Source organism: Manacus vitellinus, unplaced genomic scaffold (assembly GCF_001715985.3).
Source record: "Manacus vitellinus isolate BGI_N305 unplaced genomic scaffold, ASM171598v3 scaffold_37_pilon, whole genome shotgun sequence".
Classification (NCBI taxonomy): domain Eukaryota; kingdom Metazoa; phylum Chordata; class Aves; order Passeriformes; family Pipridae; genus Manacus; species Manacus vitellinus.
Genome location: NW_021940517.1, coordinates 5,173,905 through 5,200,704, shown reverse-complemented (window position 1 = coordinate 5,200,704; position 26,800 = coordinate 5,173,905). Strand labels below are relative to the sequence as shown.

The window sequence follows — 26,800 nt, the reverse complement described above, 5'->3', positions numbered from 1 at the left end:
AGTCCTTTCCTCCGTCTTTCGCTTCACGAGGCACTTGAGGTATTTTTGCTCTCCTCTCTTTCTCCTCTTGCTCGCCTCCTCGTTCCGTCTCCACCACCAGCTAAGCCTCGGCTCCCCGGGCTCTCTCTGGCAGGTAGGAGGGAGACATGCCCTACCTGTACCAGAGCTCGAAGCCGAGGGCATCTGCGCTGCCCGGGGCTGCGCGTGCCACCCACAGCTCGGGGAAGGGCTACGAGGAGCTGAGACAGGAGTGCCTGCGCAGGGGGGTCCTCTTCGAGGACTCCGACTTCCCCGCCTGCAACTCCTCGCTCTTCTTCAGTGAAAACCCACCAATTCCCTTCATCTGGAAGAGGCCTGGGGTGAGTGTGCCGTTGTGTTCTCTCTTCACACCATGCCAGGAGTCAGGCACCGCTGTGCTTCAGGATTGCTCCAAATGTGTGGAAGGTTCAGGGAGATGTGGAGGTGAAGTGGGCAGTGGCACAGCATTGGGATATCACTCACAAAGAGCTCAAGCTGCAGGATGAGAGAGCTGGAAAGCTTTACCCCATTTTTCAGGTGTAGCTCTTTGTATAGACACACTTATGCGTGTGTATTTATGTGCGTGCATAAACAACTCGTAGTCAGCCTTCTCTCCTGCATTATTACCAAACAAAAGATGACAATAAGAGGACATGCAAGGAATTAAGGGTAAATACGTAATGATGATGTTCTAACTTTGTAAAATTGAGTGTTGTTAATGTAGGAAATTCATAATTAAGGTTAAACTTAAAAAAATTCAAACCTTTTAATTTTTAGAGTATGAGTCTTACAGTTACTTACTCACTTCCATTAGGAAACACTGAGAGATTACGAATACATGCCATGGTTACTGAGCCATTCAGCAGTAGCCAAGGGCTCAATGAGTATCTCTTAATGCATCTTGCATAACAGTCATTAATAACACAGCAAGAGCCTGAAGCTTCACTAGTCCCATGCTCTCAGATCACAAACCCAGCATCACTCCAGGTTCCTTCTCCCCACTTCACTCTGTAACTAATAACCACAGAAAATCTGTGGCAACATTTCATTTTTTTGCTAATGACTGATGTTTATTCTCTCTTTTTTTCATAATCCGAAAGGTTCTTCCTTAGTAGAAAACTTTCCTTTGGCGACACTGATGCCAAGGGAGAAAAAGAACAAAATAAGCTTAAAGAAGTGTTTAAATTTTACCTTATCTTTATCCACAGTGATAGACATTCAAATGCCTCAGCATTTGATAGTTAACGCAGTGCCGCTACAGAGCAGAATTAAAGATATTACTCCTGGACAAGTTTCTGTTATGAAGAAAATACAAGATCCCTCCACATGGCAAGTGCAACCCCCACAGGCATTGCTGCCTGCCTTGCCTATCTGTGCTCCAAAAGCCAGGTGGGCTGTGGGGCTGCCCCTCCCAGCAAGGAGATGGCTGTGAGGGTGAGATACTTTGGATATGGTAACTCTGGAGTGCTGTGGGGCATCAAAAATGCAAGTGCCTGCAACAGTAAATCATAAAGAATGGTTTTCCTTTGGCCAGCCGTTGGGTGCTAGTTTGCCTTTTTTTCCATTTGGGCTTCACAATAGTTAAACTTTTATGTAAAATGTGACCAGGAGTGGTTGAGAGCTTGTGTACCCGTGTGTATGGTACCCAAGGGTAGTGGAGAACGGTCTGTCTTCAGGATCTCTGTATGCTGAACTGGAAGAATTTCCAGGACAAGTAAGTTACCTGAAATGGCATCTGCCTTTACGCTCCAATTCCTACCGTGCACTTTTGTGAGCTGCACAGTGAGAAATAAAACTCAGGGGAGGCTGAGAGGATGTGTAAGGACAGAGTATTAGTTATGCTCTTCTCTGGCTCCTTAGTATTTAAGGTAAACCTTAAGCATTTAAGTTTCATCTCGACTGTCCATCAGGACCAGCACCAAAATAGAGACATTGAAAAACAATTTCAATTTAACACGTTTTACTTTGCAAGATATAGGCCTGGAGCCTGTGCCAGTTTAGGTGCCACAGCTCAGCTGGTGAAGCTGTGGTGCTGGAGAGGGTGAGCACAAGAGCACGGCCTCTGTGTAGGGTATCTGCATTCAAACTGCCTTTCATGGTGACTGGTTTTTACTGCCTCTCCCACCAGTATTTTACAGCAGCTTAGGTGGAGCATAGCAAAATACATGCAGGTAATTGCAGGGATAAATCTTCTGATCTACAGTCTGTTAGAGTTTAATCTTTAGTAATGAGAGTAGAGAAGGCTTTCTCATTATTTTGACATGCACAGATCTAGGTATGCATGTTTGTATGCAGCATGAACAAGACCCTCAGCTAGTCCTAATCTGTAAATCTCCCATTGCAACTAGTAAGCTGTGGGAATCTGCACCAGATGAATATCTGACTTTCTACATAAATTTCAAGTGCTGTAAGATGCAGAAAGATATTTAGTGATTTCATTTAGCAATCCCTTTTCATTACGAATTAAACCTTTGAAACTGTACCTTATCAAAATTTTAGAATGATTTGCAGAACAGAAGACCCTTTTCTCATGATATTTCCCCTTTTTCCTTCCCTTCCCTTTCTTTTTTTCTTTCATACTTTCTATCTAAATTCAGCTGCTGTGATGAATTCAACAGCCCAGTGTCTGGGAAAGTTAGACATATAAATTGAAGAATGAAAAAAAAAACAACCCCAAAATAGAAAGACAAATGGGTTTTACCCATATCAAATGAGTCTATGGTCTACAGGAGGAAGTAAGGAAGAAATACTCCTAATATGAACAGCCATGGGCAACCGGTATGACAGCTTTGAACCAGGCAGAGAAATGTAATAGAGGAAACCACCTAAACAGCTTCACCCCCAGCCTGTCTTAGGTCCCTATGCACTCCCTCTACCAGTGTGAGACAGGAGCAGATGATGCAGTTTCTTTTCTTTTGAGTTTAAAGAAACACAGCTTTGATGTAGCATCAGGAGAGTCATGGGTCACTGTGTTTCATCTCTCTGAGGACTGCATGTCCCTACTTTTAGGCAATGTCCTCGTACAGGTGAATCTTTGAATTACTGTATGCTGTGTGTGAATGCAAGATCCACCTCTGGGTTTTGTCCTTTAGCTTATTGAAAGCCCTGATACATTATTAAACCATCCAGTCTGAAAATCCCTTTAAAATTAATATTTTTTTTCCAGTATCCACTCAAAAACTGTAGAGTATGTTTGCTTTCGTGTAGTAGAGAATGTGGCACATGTCCAGTTAAAATCCTTCCAAATCCTTTTTATTGATTTTTTAAAATTATTTTTCTTTGCTGTAGACATATGAGGTTCAAAACATTTTTTCCATATGTCTGTTGCAGAGATGTGTAATGAGCAATGAGTCATAAATCTAATGTTCAGACCTATGTCAGTGGAAAGGTTTTTTATCTTGTCCTTTGCTAACACACAGAGTTTCTTGGTAACAGCTAAATACATTACTTGCAGTGAGAATTATGTCTCCTGGGAGCAATGGTGTTAAAACAAGGTAGGTTATTGAAGACCAGCTACTTTTTCAGGCATTGCTATATTAATGTCTAAAGGAAGCGAGCTATGGTTTTTATTGTTCATGTCCAGTCTCAGCAAGACTGAGTGTATTTAATAAGCAGGTGAGCCCGGTAAGGAGGAGCTGTTGTTTGATTTCCCTTTGCTCTACAGTCTGATGATATGACATTCTGTAGTACCTCCTCCCTGGGGCACCTGTGCCTGAGGCACAACCTGGCCACCACCTCCTCCCCAGCAAAGACAAACAAAAACTATGCAAACCAGCTTCCTCCTGAATACTGCCTCTGCACAGTGACCTTCACAGGAGCAATGCTGTTTCACTGTGGAGAGTGCCCTGGCTCCAGCAGTGGCTAGCAGTAGGTGCTTCAGCAATAAGTGCAGGAAGCTGAACAAGACTATCAATACTCTGCCCTGTAGCCAGACAAAATACAGTGATATGAACTAAAAGCAGCTCAGTTTCATCTAGGCAAATGCAGGGATTAAATGACTGAATGTGTAATTCTGTTTTCCCTCTGTCATTAATTTGTTTTATTTGCCACTTAGGCAGAAGGATCTGCTTCATGCCATAGGGTCTGCAATAATGTATAGGCCAGATTGATTAACTACAGGCATATTCCTCTAGTAATATAGTAGGTACTCTCCTCTTCCATTTTCTATTCAGTTCAATCAATTAAATTCAATTTACAAGTCATGGGAGAAGGGAGAAGAGAGGAATTCCTGTCACATTTATTGGTTTATTACTGTAATTTTTCTATCCAGCTGTGGTGCTAGTAATTGAGCTAAAACAGTCAAATAAATGCTTGAGAATTCCTTTAATGCCACCATGAGTACCAATCCCTCTGACCTCTGAGCATACAAGGGTGGGTAGCATTAGCTCCTCCTAAAAAGTAACGAGGCTGAAGTCTGCCTTTGTTGTTTGCTTTATTGAGGAGGAAATAGTCTCATGGTTGTCAAACACTGTATGTTCCAGATATTATGGGCAAGTAAATAAAAGGCTTAATAATTCGATTAAAAGTAAATAGCCAATTTTAGTTTTTCCAGCCACTGGGGGAAAGCAAGCTAACAAAAAGCCCTGTTAACCAGGGTTGTAGCCTAACATCAAGCTTCTGGACCAGTTTGTGCTATGATATTTTAACAATTGCCTACAGATGAATAAAGTTTGCTAGCTTTTCATTAGCAGCCAACTAATTATAAAAATATGAGGATAGTTGATTTTTTAATTGCTGTACACTGTAATTAATTAGCAAAGATTCCCCATGTAGTTCTTCGTGGTGGCTACACTGCTACAGGATAATATAGCTCAAGTGGCATGCAGGGTTTGTCAGCACTGGTGCAAGTCTAGGCTCAGAGTGATGGTGTTATTTTCCTGGCACGTTCTAAGTAATTTCTGTGTCTCTCTCTCACTGTTGCAGGACATTGTCAAAGACCCCAAGTTTATCCTTGGGGGAGCCACAAGAACTGACATTTGCCAAGGGGATCTTGGTGAGTGATTCCCCCTGGAATGTCTACCCACCATGAGGAGCAGGAGGAATATCATCACACGTGAGGGCGTGTTGTCCCTCCTGAACTGGTGGGAGCAGTGAAGCTGGAGGTACTGCCCATGCTCACCTGGCCCACAGCTACCTTTTGATTGTTCCCTCCCATCCCTGTCAGGGATTGTCTTGGAGCAGTGGGATTCCAGATCAGGGAAGGATCTCCACTTGAGGGTACTGTGAGGCCAAGGGAGTCTTTTGTCTACCAGCACCTCCAGTCTGAAGCACAGTCTGACCTGACCAGGTAGGGACACCCTTCTGGGGGCAAGTGGGCTGTCTTTTGGATTTCAAGGGAGGTAGTAGCTAACTGCCATGACATCTCCTCTTGCCCCTTCTCTTCTTGAAGGGAAGAAAATGAGGGTTTTTTTTTTCTCTTTCTCAATTCACAGGTGACTGCTGGCTATTAGCAGCCATAGCTTCTCTCACACTGAATGAAAAAACACTAGCAAGAGTGGTGCCACTGGATCAAAATTTTGGGCCAGATTATGCTGGAATATTTCACTTCCAGGTAGGATGAATATCTGGCACAGCTTAAACACATTTCCATCATTACATGTCATGGTTTATTTTGCAGTGGGGTTGCCAGATACTGCAGAGGAAACATTAAAAACGTATGAATTGCCAATCTTACGCTGTTGTTCATGTTTCAAGAAACAACCTAAAGACTACATCAACCTCCCACAGGCACATACACACACACACACACACACACACACACACGCTCCTGGTCTGTGAAGAGACACATGGCTTTAGAAATCATTTCACATTTCCTGGACACACAAACCTCACTTAGGATATAAGTCCTTAAAGGAGTTGAACTATGTAATATGTGTGTGTCTTAAAGGTGTCTTGAATCATGTGGTGAACACTTCTGTAGCTACATGAGTGATGTTGTCCTGACAGGGAGCTGCAGCACAGGTCTACACTTTTAATCTTAGTCTTTTCTTAAGATAGATTACCCTTCCTGGAGAGCAGCCTAGCCTAGTAGAGTGGGAACAGATTATTTACGTATGTCTTCTAATCAAACCTAACTTACAGTTAGAAATACTGAGACACCAGAATCCTATGTTCAGAAAAATGACATGTTGTCAGCAAATTCATGCCCCATCCCTTCTAAACAGTTCTGGCAGCACAACGAGTGGTTGGATGTTGTGATAGATGACCGATTACCCACCTTCAAAGGCCGGTTGGTTTTCCTGCACTCAGCTGATCTCAATGAATTTTGGAGTGCCTTACTAGAGAAAGCCTATGCCAAGTAAGTCGTACTGCACAAACATATTTTGGTATTTGTACATATATTCTTCACAATTTGTTCATATGCTATTCACAATTCTAGTGAACAGTTTCTAGCCAGCTTTATTATTATTATTATTGTTATTGTTATTATTATTGTTTTGAAAGGGGTGGTTTACATTTGCTGCTGCCCTGATCTAAAGATGTCTCTCTTGTGAGCTGGTCCAGCTTCCAGCACATCATTAAATACAACCTAGCTGACAGCAATAGCATTGAATGAAAGCCTGAATCCTGCCATTTGAGTCTCTGCTGAGACCTCAATTGATCGTTCTGGCTAACTTTGCATTTTTAAATGCTTTGGCAGGTAGCAAGCCACTGACACATCTGATACACAGTAATATTCAGTCCTGGCCAACCAGACAACCCACACTAAAGAAAGAAAAGCCTCAGGCTTTAATGATATGGAAAAATGGATGAATTAAAAATGCATCTAAAAAGGAAGGCAGAATGATCTTAATACTCCTCCCATGTATCCTGGGTACATTTTAGGGTACTTATTTTGACTTCAATGCCATTGCTGCAATTTTACACATGTGCGAGAATGCTCTCAAGCATAGATATCTTCAAGGTTTTGGAAGCAATTCTCGCAGTCAGCATATGTTTTCCAGGTTGAATGGAAGCTATGAGGCTCTGAAAGGCGGCAGTACAATAGAAGCCATGGAGGATTTCACTGGAGGTATAGGAGAAATGTATGATGTTAAGGCGGCTCCTGACAATTTCTATGAAATCCTAGAAAAAGCCCTGAAAAGAGGCTCAATGGTGGGCTGCTCTATTGATGTAAGTAAGAAATGGGATCTGTATTTCTCAGTTTAGTTTTGGGGTTTTTGTGTTAAAAAACTCTACTTTTTAAAGACTGTTAAAATGAATGAAAAGTAGATGCATATGCACTTAACTCTTCCAATAATAGCTATGAACTGGTATATATGTAATATTAATGTAGTCCTTAGTACAGTTTTTCAAAAGAAAAGAAAAAACTAATATCTTTTCAGTAGGTGATGTCCAGTGTATTTAAGGCAATAATGACAAGCACTTGGTGGGAGTAAACTTTATTTTCTCACTTCTTTGGTCACTTAGCATTAAAATTGGCCATAGCTTTTCTGAAGGCTTACTGGTTCCAGAGACTACAAAATTGGGGTATTTTTCAGCCCTGAATTCTGCAACACTTGTCTTGAGTTCCCCCAAGTCCCCACGACATTTGGGGGTCAGTGTGTTTGTTTGTAAACAGAGTCTGTGTCTTAGGATATTTCAGTTTTATCTCTCCAGTGACTAAAACCTCCAGCTTTCACAGAGAAAAGGTTGCTGGTGGGTAGTACCTACATAGGTTACTTACGCTGCTCTGCCAGTGTGTCAGACCTGGGGTAAAAGGAGCTGTCTACATGTCTTTAGCTTTCTGGTAAAAAATGCTTGAGCTGCTCAACAGCAAGAGTTTCTGTTCCTTGCTGACTGTGCTCAGCAGAAAAGGCAGTTCAGAAACAAGTGTGTGCCAGGTTTCTCCACCAGAATGAGCAACTGGAGAAAATGGTTTCTGATTAAAGGCAAATTCCCACCAAGCACAAAATATTTCATTTCCCTTTTGGATCCTTGTAACAAAGGCAAGGGAAGTGCTCAGGCTGGGGTAGAAGGAGAGAGGCTTTAATTTGCCCTCTGACCAAAAGCCTCATCATTGAAAATACAGCCAGACAGAGGGAGGCCTGTTATGTCAAACCCATTGTCTGCCTGATTGAAAGGACGGCTTTTCCACAAACTTGCTCTTTCACTCCAGACTATACCCTCAACTTTGGGCTTCAGTGTTTTCCGATTTGAATTTCACTCTTTCTCCAAAAGAAGCTTTGCTACTTGCAAAGACTAGTTAAATATTTATTGGGATAGACAGAGAGTGTGATATTTGGCTGGCTGATGGGACCCTTAACCACCATCACTGTCCATCAATGTCTTTTTACAAGAATTGAGACCATATCAACACTTGATCTCAGTCACCACTTTTTCCTATCCCTTAGCTGGCACAAACTATATTTGAATGGGAGTTAAGGATGAGATCCTGGAAATGTAGATGATGCTGAAACAAAATCATGGGGCAGAGAAGGAATTCCACCCTGGAACCACCTAGTGTTTGCTCTGAGTAAACAATGCTTAAAAAAACCCCATATCATTTCCTAAAAGGGCCCCATTCCACCATCACTCCCTGCACTGAGCGGAAAGGTTTTTTGCTCATAGTACTGGTTAGCCACTGACCTCCCACCTGCTGCTTGAAAAGGACCAGGTGGCACCACTTGCTGTCTCACTCTGAAGAGAAAGATTCACATATTTTTCCCATATTTCAGACCAGCAGTGCTGCCGAGTCAGAAGCCCGAACCCCCTTTGGCCTTATAAAGGGCCATGCTTACTCTGTGACTGGCATCGAAGAGGTACGTTCAGCAGTGGGGGGGGCAAGAAGAGACCTAGGGAAAAAATAAAGGAGTGTCTCCTCAGGTGATGGGGGAAGTTATGCTGGGGAAGTTACCCAAATTCCCATCCACCTTTCCCTCCCACATATCGTGTGGCAGTCTGCACCTTTTGCCCAGCTGTTAACACCACCTTGCCCAGCTTCTACATGCTGGGGAAGTCCTGCTCCCCAAATACTGACACTTGATATTTTCTCTATTTCCTTCTTCCTCAGGTGAGCTATCGGGGCCGGCAAGTGCAGCTCATAAGGATAAGGAACCCCTGGGGACAGGTCGAGTGGAATGGTCCTTGGAGTGACAAGTGCGTGTGCTGTCCCATACACTCTGGCCTCACGAAGGCCAAATCCCAGCTTCTGCTCCACAGATAGTTTTCTGCAGCCCCAGCTATTCCACTGAAAATTAAATCAAGAGTTTGCACATGCATAACAGTATTACTGCCATTCTAACTTGTCTCCCTCAGCATTTTCAAGACAGTTCAATACTGGCAAGGTTGTTTAGCCCCAAAAGCCTAGCATTAACACAAATTGTACATTAATACAAATGAGATAAGTTAATTTTAATAGACTCCCAATTGTAAGGTAAAATATACAAAGTACTTTCCCCCAAAATGCCAAGGCAGTGGAAAGGTTTATTTTGGAGGCCAAGACAGTAAAAACTTACAAAAATCTCACAGTGCTACAGACAGCACCGGGCCTCAGAGGAAAGGCCAACCTCCTGTTCACTCCTGGGCTTTATCATCGCTGGCCCCCCCGACTCTCCCCAGGCCGCAGCAGCCCTGTTGCATTTCTGTAAGCATTATCTCTCTCCTCTCATATATCAGAGAGAGGGGCTGAGAGTTTTCCTTGGAATGTGGGGGAAGGGAAAGCATTGAAACTGCCTTTGAGAAAGTTACCTTTTAGGCAGAAAGCCTTTCTAAGTGAAACTCTTATCTCCTTGTACCAAAATCTTCCAAGAAAGAGTATTCTATCTTCACATCAATTCTAAAAATTATACATTTGGAGTGATCTTTTTGTTTATTTTTTACAAGCCTGCTGCTGTAGTACTTGTAACACAACATCCGTACTTTGTGTCCTACTGCAAATAACATGAAACTGATATTGTATTACCCCCTCTAGACAGCTTATGAGTCTCTAGTTGCATTTACTGTTTAGGGTTCCTAAACACATCGGGAATAAACAGAAACCTCTAAGGTTTCTACCTATATATAATAATATATGACCATTAAATGAGACCCTCTCCACGTGGTACCCACCAAAGTTGTGAAAGGACACAAAAATGTACAGCAGGATTAGTCTGAAAACCAGTCTGGTTTTACTTCCAAAGTTAAACAAAGTGCAAACAATACAAAATAAAAAAAAAAAGGTAGTAAAAAACAGCACTGAATTCCTCTCCAACATACACTTTCCAATATATTTTTAGGTATATGCATGGCTTCATTTTTGTTTCATTTTCTTCTTCTGAGGTTTGCTTTATTCACACAGATGTACAGGAGAGGAGCCATAACCTGTCTGGCCTTTTAATATTCCTGAGACATACAGTCATCTGTGGGACTACTTTGTATGTCCCTGTCCTTAGCATGACTCAGAAATAAATGAAATATGTCCACAGCAGCTCTGATTCTTTGTTATCGTGAAGAAAAATATGGATAATTGGCATATATAATGACTGCTTAAATCTGAAAAAGACACAGAGGTTATGATCAGGACAGGCATCTGCCAATTTGTGCTGTTTATTGAAAAGGCTGTCTCTGCAAAGCAAAGCTCTGACTCTGCACTTGGGAGGCTTTCTGGAGCTCAAGATGCAGAGGGGCTTGCAGGTCAATACAGGAAACTGTATTAACATTTTGCAGTGGTTGCTGGAATTAAAAACCTCAACACAAGGTGCCTGCTACTCTCTGTTTGTTATGTCAGATTAGAAATGTAGTAGGGCACTTCTGTTTTTTTAAAAAAGCTTTATCAGGTTTTTTTTGGTTTTGATCTGCCACAGCTGGTGTTGTAGGGGTGTTGGGTGTGGCTTACCAAAATCTTGAGGTTTATGATTAGCCGTATTATATCCAACCTGAACATCTGACAGCAGTCCCAATTCCGAATGCAGGCAATAACTCATGTTAAGACTGTTCTGGAGAAGCTTTGGGATCTTTGACCTGGTCCTGCTTCCAGCTACATTAGTTGGATCTCTGTGACCATGAATGTCAGCATCTGCATCTGTGTAAGCTGTACAAATAAAATACATTTGGAAGAAGAACAGCCTGGTTCTATGCCCAGACAGTCATTCTGAGCCAGGGAAAACTAATTGCCACATACCTGTAATAAAGCTTGGTTTTGTTTTCTTGCAGCTCTCCAGAGTGGCATTCAGTCAGCCCGTCAGAGCAGAGACGCCTATCTCAGGCAACACAGGATGATGGAGAGTTCTGGTAAGCCACAGATTTTTAAAATGTGTGATTCTAGTCAGAAATCAAGGTGCAAGTGGCCAAAACAAGCAATAAGGAAGAAGTCTCTGTGTGAGGAAATTCTGCCTAATTTTCTGTCTAAGAGAGGGCAGGTAGAATGCTCACTTGGTTTTTGGTGTGTTTCATGTGTGCCTGTATCTATTTTAATAAAAAAAGATCAGTTAAGTTAATGGCATTAGTATATTTCAAATACTCTGTGTATCCCATGAATGTAATACCCTTTAAATCCTTCCTGTGAACAAAGTCAGGCTATACAGAAGGGAGCATTGTATTGTATTGTATCAACTATGAAATGCCTTCTGGAAGAGAAGGGAGTCCTGAGAAGCAATACTACTAATTGCAGAAAGTAAAAGAACACCAAGATATGTGTGAAATTATGGAAAAATTGAAGAAAAGATGAAATGAAAGGGAAAAAAACCCTACAACATGGTGGAAATTGCTTTAGAAGTGTGAAGTGTTCTTCATGCCAAATTCATGATCTCAGACAGGCAGATGGCTGACTTGCACATGATCCCCCACTATATCAGCCACACTGTGAGCTACTGACAATGTGTCTTATCACATTTTCTAGGGCCAGATGCTCATCTCTTCTACACAGAAGTAAATCTAGAGAGGAATGCAGTGCTGCTATTCCAGATTTGCCCTGCAAGTTAAACCAAAGTTCAACTTCAGGCCTGAAAAGTTATTTGAGATAGACAATATAGCACATTAAGTCCTATACTGTAGCACATAAGAGCTATCCCAAACTTTGATAGCTCTGGAGGGAGGAAGGTACAGTGGCTGCTCCATTACTGTATTTTTATATAGGATATTTTGAGTTATTTTGTTATTGACATTGCAAATGTCTCTCCAGAAAGCTTTTGTGTTTGTTTGGGTTTTGGGTTTTTTTCATCTGTTTTTGACCTGGCTACAGCTGAAACTTGTGGGGTGAATGAAAAGGAGACAAAGACTTTACATGGAACCCAAGTAACTCCTGGAAGTCTCTCAATACAGGGTATAATTTAAAGCCTGACTCTGTAATGGAGGTAACAGTGTGCAAGTAGGCATCAAATGGACAATGAAATTTGTGAAAAAGTCATTTATTCAATGGAGCTAAGCTGAAAGTTAAGTAAATCCTCAGAAGGCGAATAAAAATTTATGAGTTTGAGCTACTCAGACAAGTGCTGGCTTTCATCATCCTGCACCTCAGCCATTCAGATCAGAAACAAAAGCCATTGGGACTGAAATTTCCACTGAAGGGATTAAGTGGACAAAAATCATATGCAAAAGATAAGAGATGCTTCCAAAACCAGTCAGACAAGTGCAATACCAGTTAAACTCTCCACCCCATCCATCAGACTTATTTTTCTTAATGCTTTTTGACTTCTGTGTATTTCTCTAAGAAGTGTTTGCCTCTTTGCCCTCTCTAAGCCACACCTTAATGGTTTCTGCATCAGGCTTCCCATAAAGACTTTGCATAAGCAATAGTGTGTCATATCCCTAAAGACATTAAAATTATCAAATGAGGAAAGAGATGAACGTGTATTCCTCTACAGCTGTGCTGCCTTTTTGCGTTGACTGAAAACACTCAGATAATATGACACCTACCTTGCGTGGGATAAGTCAGTCAAGGCAGGAAACATGCTCTGATAAGACCTTTTGTCCCATTTTTAGTTTGGATTTGTGAGTACTGAAGAAAATCTTCATGCTAACATGCTTAGGGCCTTCTGATCTCATTAACTAACCCAAAGATATTTTGGCTACATATTGGCAGTTCGGATCAGTCTTGTCCAGGTGCTTCAAACGGATGCGAAGAGATATCTTGCTGCTGGCTAAGAAATCAGCTTCTCAGTCACCCTAGTCCCTTCCCTCCTGAAATCAAAGGGTCGGAGTCTTCTCTTCCTTTCATAAGTACAGACCCAGAACAGCTCTAGAGAAGTCAGAACAGGTGTTTTACCTCTTAGACATCAAATCTAATCTATAGAGTACAACTCCTTCATCTGCTTTGCAGCGCATTTCTAAAGAGCCCAGAATTGCATAGTGTGGCCAGGAAATGGAGCCACTTAGAGACAGATTTTGCTGTGCTGCCCCTGCTTTAGTGTACTGAGCATCAGAGTGAGAATTAGCTGTGCCTAAGGCCAGCAATACATGGGAATCACTGACAAGAAAGAGGACAGAGCTCAGGATAGCAAACCCTGCTGTTTCTTCCCACACCAAAACAAAGTTGTAAAATGGCCCAAAGCAGGTGTAAATTAATACCACCACAGACATATATTTCTTGTGAGGAAGAAAAATGAAACTAGCTATGTTTGATGAGCCACACTGGGGGCTGGCTGGGTCGTATCTGCCACTGCTGCATATAAACTCTGCTCTTGGGGGGCTTCTTGTCTCTTGATACTCCGTTTTGTTGTTAGGCACTAGCCACAGGACAAAAAGGATAGTTATAGAAGTTTGTTAATGGGGAGATTGATTTCTGTATGTTATTTCTATAGTCCATGGAGATACAGGGGTTCTTATTGATAGTGATTCAGAGCAGAGAACACATCTGGATGCCAAATTGCCCTCAGGAAGGCCTAATACCTCCACTCATTTACGAAGGGAAGTTCAGCCTACCAAGGCTGCCCTCAGTCTTATAGCTTATGGTCCTCCTGTCCTTATAGTGCAAATCATGCAATCTGCTGTCTCTCAGACAGCTTCACTGCTCTGTTCCTTTTGCTCAGGGCTGTACACCGTGCCCAGTGTTGCCTGGCTCTGGCTGTCCCTTCTCTTGGCTGTTTGCTGAGTCCTGAACCAGGCTCATTGGCCAGCAGGACTGTTGGTATCTTTTTGCCCTTCTACTTGCTAGATAAAATCACATGGCTTATCTGCTTCTTGGCATGCTGAGCAGGCTAGTTTCAATCAGCCCAGCCTAGCAGCTCAAAACTACCCATATTGTGACATTTGCTTCCTCCTTCCCATGGCCATGTATATGTCTCCACATTGGGTATAAAATACATGTGGTGTAATCTACATGACACAGTAGCAGACAACAGTGTCTATGCCACCTTCAAGGGCAGGTTGGAGCCATTTCTAAAGTCCAAATACACTTTATCTGTCATATTTGGTGTATGTTTTTGCTAGGACAACATCCTAGGCACCTATAGAGGAGGGGAGGGGGAACAGTTTGAACCTAGGAACCTTAGCAGAGATGCAAACGTTACTTTAATTGCAGTGCAGATTGGTAATCATACCATGGCTTGACTAATCCATCACCATGTGACCCTTGTAGTGCTATCATTGTGGCTGGCATTGAACACAGAGATTACTTGTTTGAAGACTTAGTTCCTGCACATGCTTGATATCCTTTAGTTGGATATTCAACTATACAGGTGCAGCCATTGAGGCCAGGATGGTGTTGGTGGAATAACTTGTGCCGGTGTCACGCCCATTTCATCTTATATTCAATTGTAACTGAATAAAATCAACAGAGTTATAGTGTAAAAAGAAAAGTGTAAGAGATGCAGACAAAAATGGTGCTTGTGCTTTACACCACAGTGAGTGAAAGCTAGTTTATCTCCTGCTGTATGCTGGCATATATCCATGGTCACCACAACTACTCTACACGAGCTGATGATCTGGCCCTAGAACTCTGGGGAGTAAATACTTCCGCTGGCATCCTTCACTGAAATGAATGACTGCCTGTTCCTTTCCATGTCTTTCACTCAGGATGAAGTTTGAAGACTTCAAAGTGCATTTTGATAAAGTTGAGATCTGCAACCTGACTCCAGATGCCCTGGAAGACAACACTGCCCACAAGTGGGAAGTGACCATCCACCAGGGGAGCTGGGTCCGAGGATCCACTGCAGGAGGATGTAGAAATTTTCTAGGTAGGTAGATACTAGTTTGAAAATGAGAAGCAGGCACAGAAGTCTTTACCCACCCTCAGCTACCTCTCCAGTTACACTGTCACCAGAACCATTCCACCTCCTGTGATTGGATGATTTGGATGAACAAACCAAGAATGAAGAAACTCAAACCATGGGCTTTATGACTCGCTGATTTGAATGAGTAAGCCAGCAATGACCAATGAGGGATAAATGTTCATATGGTCTCACTTGAGACTGCAGTACAAGAGTTGCTTTCTTTGCTCTCAAGTTCGTTGGATCTGATTTACCTCTCATTGACATTTGCAGGAGCAGGACTAGGTCCAAATAAGTCAGTTCAACTGCAGCAGTAAGTGTAAAATGAGACAAAAAAATCCAGCTCAGCCAACATGTTTATGTGGCTCTGAAGCAGTGTCACGGATCTGAACTGTGTTGCTGCAGACTGGCAGCAGCACTGTGGAATCATTGTAGCTATATACTTTTAACAAAATCCCATCTGACAATGTTATTTAAACCATGGTAACTTAATAAAGCACTGGGCGTAAAATCTTTTTACACCTAGTTCCATGAAGGACTTTGGGATTTGGCTTATTTTCTGCAAAGCTTAGTGGAAAGAAGCTAGTGGAAAAACTCAGTTTGAGTGAAACCTCAGCTTAATTGTCGTTTTTCATCTTTTTTTTGGTTTTTTGTTTTTTTTTTTTTTTTTTTTTTTGGTCATGGTGGATTATTATTCTTGAGGCAAAAAATTCTCTGATGTTCTTTACATTGGCAGAGACTTTCTGGACAAATCCACAAATCAAGCTACATTTGACAGAGAAAGACGATGGACAAGATGACTGCACATTCATAGCAGCCCTGATGCAAAAGGGCCGCCGCAAACTCAAGAAGCTTGGTGCTGAAATGCTGACCATTGGCTACTCTATATATGAGGTGCTCTATTGCTTTTACAGTGCAGTAGCCGCATTATCGGTATTCAAATCTTTCTCTGGGTTTTTATCCCTTCCAGTCATCATGTATTTTTAGGGCCCTTGCTCTTAAAATAATCTTCTCAGTGATGCCAAGCCCCATGGAGGATGGAGTCCTGTCAGAGGAGGATTTAGGAGTCTGTATGGGGCCATGGGTTCCCAGGATAGACTCCTCAGGCCCATGATTCTGTTATTCCCTGCCTGGCTCACAGAGAGGAGATGTTGCTTCTTCTGAGCCTCTTGGGGCACATTACACACAAGGATGCCTGTCACTGAGTGAGATTGAGATTGGCAAGTCTGTTGTTACTGCTCTGTGACACCCTGTCTGGGATGGTGACATTTAACGACAGGGAATGTATAAGTAGAAAGACAATGTCCCAAAGTCATCTGAGACTGCCTTCTGTGTGGGAAAGCACACTGATAATAGATTCTTGCTGTAAGGTGGGAGCTACATTGCTGTGAGCACCTGGGTGAGGGGATGAGAGTCAGGATCGCAGTGGGGAGTGAGTGTCAGGAAGGGTTTCCCTTTGTGACTAGGAAAGGGGCAAGTATAGCCTCCAGCACACCCTGGCCAGTGCAGCATTGCCTGTTGTCTCCTCCTAGAGCCCCGGCAGAGATGGACACTTGGACAAAGACTTCTTCAGGTACCACCCCTCCAAGGCCAGGAGCAAAACCTACATTAATTTAAGGGAAGTATCCAACCGATTCAAGCTGCCACCAGGTGATTACATTCTTATTCCGACCACGTTTGAGCCGCACCAGGAGGCGGATTTCTGCCTGAGGATTTTCTCTGAAAAGAAGGCCATCACTGAGTAAGTCAGCAAGAAGCCCTGGGCCCTCCAGTGCTCCTCCCTTGCACATGGGATTGGTGGCTGCTGGGGAGAGTCTGGCTGCTGGGCACCCAGCCCTACAGCAGAAATCTGGCATGGCAGGTCCTGATGGTTTGGGGGTTTTCTGCATTTGCCCATTTTTCCTAAACCTGACTTTTTTTTGAGAGGAGTTTAGGAGGTAGGGAAATAGGGTGTGCCATGGTGAATCTGCTGTAAGCTTCACAAGGAAGCATTGCTAGCTGCCTGATACTGTTTGGGAATCTGTGTAGGCAGCAGTGTTTGCTTCCTCTTTGTTTCCTCCCAGTTTGTCCGAAGGACAATTTTATATTAAAAAAGGGTGTTGAGGAAAAAGTGTGTTCACAATGAATAAGGAATGTTATTAATTCTTTATCGTCCTTCCCAAATCTTCGTTCGCAAAGCCTAGCCATGATGATGATGATGAATTCTTTAGCAGACAACAAGCACAGCTGTGCTCTCTTGGAGTCGTGCTTAAAGTCTGTTTCAGGGGTTTATACTAAAATTTAAACAGTGCTAAAGTCTGATTTCGTGATGAATTTTATCTAAACTGAACCTGTTCAGTAAAAGAAGCCGTTTTATCATTTACCTCTGGAAAATGCAATAGGCAAGCTTCCACCCCAAGCAGATGTTGAATGTCTTCATATACCGAATAAGGTTTTGTTTTCTCCAGGGATCTAGATGAAAATGTTGCCATTGATCTCCCTGAGGTAAGTCTACAGACTGAAAATAGCAAGAGAATAGCTCAGCAGAAGCCGGCATACATTGCTTTTACTGTCTTTGGCTAAAACACGTTCATTTCACAGGAATGTTACACAATTGCCAGCTTTGTGTATGTCACTGAAGTATTCAGCTCTGCTGAATATGGTAAAAGAGCTGTAACAATCAAAATCATAATCGTTAGCCTTCTGCACCCACTTCAAGGCAGTCAGTGTCAGCCAGCATTAGAGGTAGGTGTCAGCCACCATGTGTGCAGTGAAAGCACACTCATTAGCACTGGAACTACATTCCTTTTGTATACAAATAACTTTATTTTACTTCTCAGTATCTTCAGGGCTTGAGAGGGAATGCTTGCACATGAACGTGCCTACTGAAATGAATAAATTCTTTTTGGTTTTGAATGGCTTGGTCTGCCTGCTGAGCACTAATTGCAGCTGAGTCTGAGTCAGCTCCTGTTTAAGAGTATCCCTGCAAATAAACAATTAATTGTGGTGTGCCTTTCCGTGGAAACAAGCTAAGCCAAGATCTCATTTGTCCCTCTTTAGTAAAACTCTCCTCCAGGGACCAGCTAAACAAGTGCATCTTCATTTCTGGGATCTCAGGGCCGTGTTCAGTGGCAAAATAAATCTGTTCACCTGTGCCAGTGTCATTAAGGGACTGCATCCTAACTTGAGCATAAGGAAGTGGGGAACATACATACGGTCATAAAATGTGTGAGCATCCAAGCAGTGTCACCAGGGCATTCTAGAGTGCACTAAATAGCGCCCATGTTGCATCTTCTATGGGTAGAGAAAACAAAGCTCGATTCTTTGCCTCCTGTGCTGTGCTGTTACCTCCTTTTTCCTCTCTCTGTCCACATGGTCACTCCGACCATAGCAGTGGCTGTACACTATTCCACTTCTGCGTTCATTGCTGTAGACTGAAGCTTGGACTCTATGCTCTCACAGCTGCACTGAGGCACTCAGCTGGCAGCCAACTGAAAGTATTTCTAGGCTCAGGATGGTGCTGGGTTAATATGCTGAAGTGCAACCTCTTCTGGCTGGTGCTCTCAAGAAGAGTGAAAGGTCCCAGGATGATGCCACTGGGGGAGGACCAGGGAAACAGAATGGTGCAGCAGTGGGATGAGAGGAGAGGTGTTTTCCAGGATGGGTGCTCTTGTTTTTGATATGGCCGAGGCAATGGCACACTACACACTCACCCAGGTGAAGGAAACGAGGGGGTGAGACTCCTCTTGGGCAGCTAGATGACTGGGAGGCCTCAGATCTAGAGATGTTCAGGAGCATATGTACCCTTATTTTAAGATGTACTCTGGTCCAGTGCACAGAGGGGCTATGTGCGGGAGAAATGTCATGTTTTACAATTCTCATAGTAACCTGCATGGTTGGTGTTTCAGCCTCTGCACCCAACACCAAGCCCGGAAGAAACTGAAGAAGAAAAGCAGTTCTGGGCACTGTTTGAGCAGATTTCAGGAAAGGTGAGTGCACAACCCTTGCGGGTCAGAACAAGATGTAGAAAGAGGGGAAACTTCTGCTCCCACATAGTGCCAGGTGAAACAAAACTGTCGTTTTTTGGGAGTAGTATGTTTAGTTGTAGTGTGTTGTTTGGGCAGCAGATGTCATCATGCCTTATGTCTAGGTGGAGAAGGGTGCAGTCCCTGGTGAGCAAGCAGGATGACCAAATCTAGAACTCAAAGTCTGAGGGAGCCTACCTGTTTTAATGTTCCACTGCAGTTGATTTTTCTTTGAATCAGCAGATCTACTGCAGACAGACTTATGCACAGCGCACTCCCTGTATTTTGCCAGTTCTTCAGTTTTTAGCCTTTTCTGAGTTATGACGAAGTACAGATGGGTGATGTTTGTGTTTTCTGAGGTTTTTGGTATGTTTGATTACAGAAACATTCAAGTGACAGATGCTTCACTTTATTCTTAATTTTATTTTTTTTTTACGTTAGGACATGGAGATATCTGCAGAAGAACTTGAATATGTTCTGAATGCTGTACTAAAGAAAAGTAAGTGCTGATAACTTCTAAGTTAGGAGCTGTACAGAACTTTATAAAAGCTATAATTAAATTAATTTGCAAATAGAAAAATAAAGGCTGTGCTACAACTCCTGCCTGATGTCCTCCAGCCAGCCAGGCCAGAGCCAGGAAAACATCTGGTCCATGATCTAACCATGAGCTTGCCCTGCTTCCACCAAGATCCATGTCAGCTCAGTGAGGCCAGCTTTCTGTTGCACTACTGCTCTGCTGGGAAGAGACAGGCACTGACTGGGCTGCAACTTTTAAGACCTTGATGTAGTTCATGACCCTGCTACAGACCCTTTGTAGAATGGGAAATCCGTTACTCTCTAAACCTGAACTCCTGATTTGGACAGGACAATATTTCCTGTCATGTCTTCAGTAAATACATCTTCTGTCTGGCTATGACTTCTCTGTAGTGAGAGCTGCCTTCATCTTCCAGTGCACAGGTCCTCCCACAATGAGGACTAATAGTCAGCTATCTCTGCTCATGAATCCTGTTTTCTACTTTCAGTTCATAAAAGACATCTTTGCCCAATGATTTCTTTTCCTATTATTGTTCTTTTTCAGCAAAGAACATCAAATTCAAGAACTTAAGTCTCATTTCGTGCCGAAATATCATTTCTCTTATGGATGTATCCTTTCAAATAAGTGCTTGTGAGGCTAAATGAATACTGAGTATAGTTGTCCATAGCATTACCTGTCATGGGTATCAGAGGTGAATTTGGTAATGTCATGGCAGAACATTACCCAAAGAAAAAAATGTGTGAAAGTTATATCTTGATTTTTATTTTAGAAATGTGCAGTTAGCAATTTCAAGACAGACTGTTTTCTACTGCAGACTTAGGTGCAGATGCTTTAATGCTGAGCACCTTTAGTAGATCTCAAGTTACTTCTGTATAGAACAGTGCACTTTTTCAAGCTGTGGTTTATCTGAAAAATGCCTAGAAGACATAATTCAAGTCTGTTGTCTGGAGAATTAAATTACCAGACAGAGTTGTGCATGTAAGTTATGGCTCAGAAATTAAGGTTCAGCAGAGTGTTCAGAATTGCTGGTGTCAAAGCTGTGGCTTTTTTGACAACAAGTCTAAAAACTGGAAAATCTGGTCTTTCAGCTAGATTCTGGGACTCCAGGAAACAGACATGTGGGCGAGAGTTATCTGTCCAAATTTAGGCATTTGTGGTGTAGGTGTCTACATCTAAGCTAGCTTTCTAGACTTCCTTTGTAGATAGCGAAAAGGATGGTGTAATTAATTGTTCTGGGTGTACCTAACTGAGGGATGCTAAATGACTACTCAGACATTAGATGAGATGAATCACAGCCCTGGTACTTCCCCACCAGCTTCGTCCTTTGCAATGTTCTGGTGCCTGTTGAGTTTGCTTAATATGGCTTCTCCTCAGGTAGAGCTATTTTTGCAGTACGCTTTCCCAATAAACAATTTTGTTACATGTGAGACAAAACAGATAGAGTCCTAACAAAGCAAGTATCTAACATTTGGTTTAGGTCTTGCTTGTTCAGCTGAAATGTTCCTATCTTTTGATTTTGTTGCTCCAGTCCATGACAGAGGTAACATCCTCTCAGACATTTCTAATAGAAAATCAAAACAGACAAAACTTTATCCTGTTAAAGCTGTGTCTGTAATATTAAAATTCAGTGCAGACCAGTCACCCTGCACATGCAGTGAGAAACAGGGGACCAGTCCTAAATTTCCTCCCTTAGAAACCAAGCCTCAGTAGGGAGCTGGTCCATGTTCACATCTCATCCTTACATGGTATTGGCACAGAGCCAGGGTCTGCACTTGACCCAGGAGCATGGCAGGAGTCCTAGGTTTACTATTTAGAATATAACTAAATAGTTTCCATGATTTGCAATGCTTCCAAGCAAATTTCTGCATAGTTTTGAACAAATGGGGAGGTATCTCTTCCTCTGCTTTGGAAGCACAAGGAATGCAGACACAACCACCCCATTCTGGACATGCTATTTGGAGCACAAGGACAAATGCAAACCCAAGTCAATGCTGGCAGAGTCTCTTCTGTGTCACATGCTACCGAATTCCTTGGCAACAGTCACCATGTTGCAGTGAGGAGCAGGGACAGAGTTCTACCTGACTCCAAGAAGAAAAGCCTGGCTGGGTAAAAAGACAGAGTCTTTGCAGAAGTGATAACGTTCTTGGGATCTGTGGGTGCCCTCAATAATGTCACTAGTGTAGATGCTTAAATAACAACAGGCATTAACTAGACGCCACTTGACACGTTTTGACTTCTGTGAATGCTTGCTGAGCTAGTGTCCTTCTGAGCGAGGGCTTTGTCCTAGCAAGATGGAAAAGGGAGGTGGAATGGGACCATTCATTATTTAGCATTTCAGAGCAGGTGCCCCATCCTGCAAGTGAACTGTGCTTTGGGGGACATTAGTAACTCAGTAAAATAAGTCACTCACACTTCAGGAAGGGGAAAGGCCAGCCAGATCTAATCACTGTCTCTCAGAACTGCTATACAGACATTTATTTCAGGTCATAAGGACTAGATCTCACCAGCCTTACCCCACCACTCCCATTAATTTTTGGTTGAGCTATTGCAACAGAGTCTGGTTTCTAGATAAAAATACTGAATAGCACATTGGTTGACTAACTCCTTTGGGTACAGTTGCAATTTGTTTTAATCAGGTAATTTAATTCTCTGAATCATTTATATCCCATTTACATCCAAAGCTGTTCTTGCCTTAGAACAATCTGTCTTTCTTCCTCCTATGAAGTCTGAATTGCTCAGCTGTGTTTTTATATCACATAATGTTCCTCAAGTATCACAGCCACAGCCATGACTGAAGCTGCTGGAGCTGTACATCATGAGAAATCACAATACCAATTTCAGCAGCACCATAGGCTTTCCAGTCAACTTTACATTTTCTGCTTGAAGGAACAATGCTGATAAGTTCAGACAGAATTTGGACCTTCATATAAGAAGTCCTTTTCCTTAGTTCAGATTACCAGACCAACGGCAATGGGAAACTGGAATTCAGTGAGTTCAAAGTTTTCTGGGAAAAAATGAAGAAATGGATAGTAGGTGACATTATTCATTGTATCTGTTTCTTCATTTCATGAGTTACTTCCTGCATAGTTTATTATGTATGTGCAGACAAAAAAAGAGACAAGAGTGTTTACAAGCCTTGAATTTTAACACAAAACAAATGTTTTAAAAGCATGGGGGCTTGTTTTGGATAATCAAAGACATTCTTAGCTTTCCCTGATGCTAAACCGTAATGGTTTTCTGGAAATAACAGAGATTTTTGTAAGCAAATCAACTATGTTTGGGATAAAGAATGCAATGGACACTAATAAGCAAGCCAATCAAAATGAAACTTAAGGAGTTTCCATTACTGCTGTTGTACAGAAGAAGAAAGTGATGATTCATGACTAGTGGAAACAGTGATTTCCTAAGTCACTGCATTTTCATTACTGATCTCTCAGGAGTCAACTGTACCAAAGTCTGGGAAAGTATTGATTCTAATTTTAAGCACATTTTCACTGTATATGGCAGTAATCAGGCAGTATGCAGAATCAGGCCACAGACTGAATATTCAAATACAGACATCATAATTATTTCCTTATGGCCATTAATAGGTTTTTCTGAATTTGTGCTTCACCAAAGCATTCAAAATATGCAGTTCTTTGTTTCTTGTCTAGTCCATCAGAGAAGGCAAACACTTTTTCTGGGTACTAATGCCACATGTCTTTTTACAAAGGACATATTGTTTTTTAACAAGGGGGCTTGAGAAATCCTTGGGTCCTGTAGGAAGATCTGCAAGTATATTTGCTGGAAAATTTTAGGCTGAATGTGACAACATTATTAAATAACTCATATTCCAAAGGAGAGTCATATTTGTTGTCTCATTGAAAGGATGTAATTTAACTCCAACTTAAAAATTGTTTAAAATTTAGATAAAAATTCAAACTGTTTGACTAGTTCTCTTGGTAGTACCATGAATGTGGCTATTCAGATATTTTACACCTAGAAGTAAATGAGTAAGTGACAATCTTAGCTTCATGTTAAACAATTTGTCTCGAGTGTTCAGAATTATGGAGAAAAACTTAAAAGGAGATTAAGAGAATTTTACAGTTAAAAGACAAAGAAAAATACATTCTTTCTAAATAACGTCACCTTTTTTTAAAGAATGGAATTTTTAATGAAGAGCAACTCATAATTTCTTGGCTTTTGGATTTGTCAGAACTTGTTTAAGTCACAATGACCTATTCATAGGACAAAGAGAATTGAGACTGAGATTTGCTCCTCAATTATAAAATCAGACTGGATCTAGACCAAGGTCTTGTCAACTTTCTTAAATGCTTATACTATGCAGTTAGAGAGAAACACCTTGCCTTTCCATGCCATATCTGTGCTCCCTTTCATATTCCAATACTGAGCTTCCCATGTGCTCCTTTCATAACAGAGTATCTTTCTTCAATTTGACTTCGATAAATCTGGCTCCATGTCCTCTTACGAGCTTCGTGGTGCTCTTAAAGCTGCAGGTGAGACAAGCACTGCATTTTATCTGGCAGATCAGCTGTGGGTAAAGAGAACAGAATTCAATTACAAGGCCAAGTGCTCCTGAACACAGGGGAGGTTTAGACTCCAGAGAGGACCTGGGCACATTGAGCAGACTAATATTAGCCCAGATATCCCCAATCCTGCAGGGCAGTCAGTCAGGGAAATCTTGAACTCTGCTAAACTCAACATGTGCAGGGTTATACTCTGAAACAAACCACTTCACAGTCCATCTACACTGAAGAGTTGAAGGAATAGTGAGTAAGATGCTTGTTAGGAAGAGCACTCACTGAATTAGTATTTCATCCCAAGTTATTTTTATTAAAGTACATAGTTTTGCAGAAATCCCTCCAAATTTCAAGAAGGCAGAATGGTCTCATACATCACAACAGGAATGGAATAGAAACTGCACTGACTGCAAAATTTCTTGTTCAGAGTTTATTACTCATTGCAAGCTTAAAGACCTTTGTGGTCAGATTGTTTTCCAGAGGGATGTGTGCCACAGAGTATCCTCCCACTAACTGGTTTTCAAGATTAGTTAGCAGAGATATGCCGATTCCCCCCGGCCTACAAGGTTGCTCACTTTTTCTCTGTGTGTGTGTCTTTGTGAAGGGTACCAACTCAACAATTACCTGCTGCAACTCATTGTCCTCCGATACTCAGATGAACAGTTCCAGATTGAATTTGATGATTTTCTGAACTGCTTAATTCGCCTAGAGAATGCAAGTCGTGAGTATCTTCTTCCTCCGGAATTTCTTCCCCTTTGAAAGAAAAAAAGTTCCACTTTCGGCTGTTGTTGAGTGTGTTGCAAAATATCCAAGATGAAGTGTGTACATGACTAACATAAAGGAGCTCTGTTTAGCATTTGCTTTTAGGATGGCTTTTCTCCTGTAAAGTGAAAATGTTCTGCTGCTAATGAAAAATTTCCCCATGTGAATAGAGCTTGCTTCACAAACTCTTCAGTAATGTAGAAGGCATGTGAAGAATGCTGGTAAAGTCCATGTTATAGCCCTTCTTGTGGCTCACTCGGGAGCTTAATTTGGGATCACAGAAGTTCAAGGTTCAAGTATTTCTTGTGCCTCATGTAAAGAGACAATTGGCATGCATTTGGGCAGGTATCTCCTGTACCTTTTAGGTAACTTGTCCACTTTTGGCTGCAGATATGTTTCCCTGTACATCAAGGCACCCTAGGTCTCAGTTTATTTGTGCACAGGGTCACACTCGTTCCGGAGCAGCAGTAGTAGAGATAGGTAAAATGGCTGGATATATGCTGAAGTGATCGTTATTGCAGCTCCAAATTCAAATAAAACACAACTCACTCTATGACAAGCAAAGTCAACTTTCTTGACTGATTCTTTTTTGTTTTGTTCTTCTCTTTACATTCTGGTTCAATCTGTAGCAATAGAAGTATTAAGATACCGAGAGATAAAAGTTAAATAAGATATATAAAGAAATGCAAATTACTTGGCTTCATTTTGGAGAATCATCTAAATCTGACTGTTTAGCACAATCAGGACACCTCTTCCAGAAAAGTCCTGAGGTGAGACTTGCCACAAAGGCCTAAAGTAAGCAAGACATTTCTTCTTGCAAGGACTTGCTTTGTCAGAGCAGCTACCAGCACCAAGCAATCCTAAGCAAGCCGCCTTTGCGCCAGGCCTTTCCTCTCCTTGGCATGGCCACTCGTCACTGTGGGATGGAGAGCTCGTGTATGAATATGAATGAGGTGTATTTATAGCACTGGTGTCCTGTTTTTCATTTCAGGAGTATTCCAAGCACTGAGTGTGAAAAACACGGAGTTCATTAACCTGAATATAGGCGAGGTATGAGCACAGATTCATAAACACTGACAAAATGATGGGGTTTCTCTAGAGCTTTGTCCTCTTGTAAGAACTGGAGTATTTCTGCATGACACTTCAGGTGACATCTATGTCTGTGGGAGTGCAGAGGGTATCAGCCATAGGTTTCAGCAGGGCTGGAATTTTACAGCCTACACACTGATTACATCTCCTCCATGCTATTTCCTTCCTTCCTTGCCCTGTGGCATATTGACAGCTTCCCATGTCCCTTTCTAGATTCTCTGCATTTTTTACTTCCTTAGCTGCCAGGTTTCACTGGGGGAAAGGGGAAGGAGCAGATGGGGAAGGGGGGGTCTTTCACTCTCCCTGAATCCCCTAGGACTTCATATCAGCCTGTCCTGTGCATATCCATCATCTACTTCTTATACTGCTTAGCACAGGTTTTTTATTTCCTTGTGCTCTCTTTCTCCCTGTTGCATATGACCCATCTCTCATTTTACTAACTCAAAGCTTCCTGGGGTGAGGCACAATAAATTTCCAGGCAAAAGAAATGTGGGAGCCTGTGTGGACTGCTGGAATGCAAACAAAATCTCTGCTGTTACCAGCATCTAGTAGTTGGAGAGCTCTGCCTTCTTCCTTCCAAACACAAAAGTAAATGCTGGCTGAGGTGTCTCTTTTTGCCTGCATGGGGTCAATTCAGAGAAAGGCACTGCTTTTGAATGTCTCTTAATTTGGTGAAAGAGATGGGAAGGGAGAAGGGCCTGAAATCATTTATTGTACAATTGATCTTTCTTCTGATACTAGTTTATCAATCTGGCAATGAACATCTGA

The 26,800-nt window shown here is 42.0% G+C and overlaps 1 protein-coding gene across 1 annotated transcript; it reads left to right on the top strand.

The window, feature by feature from the left end:
• CAPN9 (calpain 9) lies at positions 1–26,800 on the top strand. The gene is made up of 21 exons (XM_018077364.1): positions 1–39; positions 134–359; positions 4,942–5,011; positions 5,451–5,569; positions 6,183–6,316; positions 6,963–7,131; positions 8,676–8,759; positions 9,011–9,096; positions 11,131–11,208; positions 14,929–15,089; positions 15,859–16,016; positions 16,655–16,863; positions 17,570–17,606; positions 19,010–19,090; positions 19,568–19,625; positions 20,205–20,269; positions 22,622–22,690; positions 24,079–24,157; positions 24,786–24,902; positions 25,935–25,993; positions 26,774–26,800. The coding sequence occupies exons 2-21, from the start codon at positions 147–149 to the stop codon at positions 26,798–26,800; spliced, it is 2,073 nt and encodes a 690-aa protein (XP_017932853.1). The 5' UTR covers positions 1–39; positions 134–146.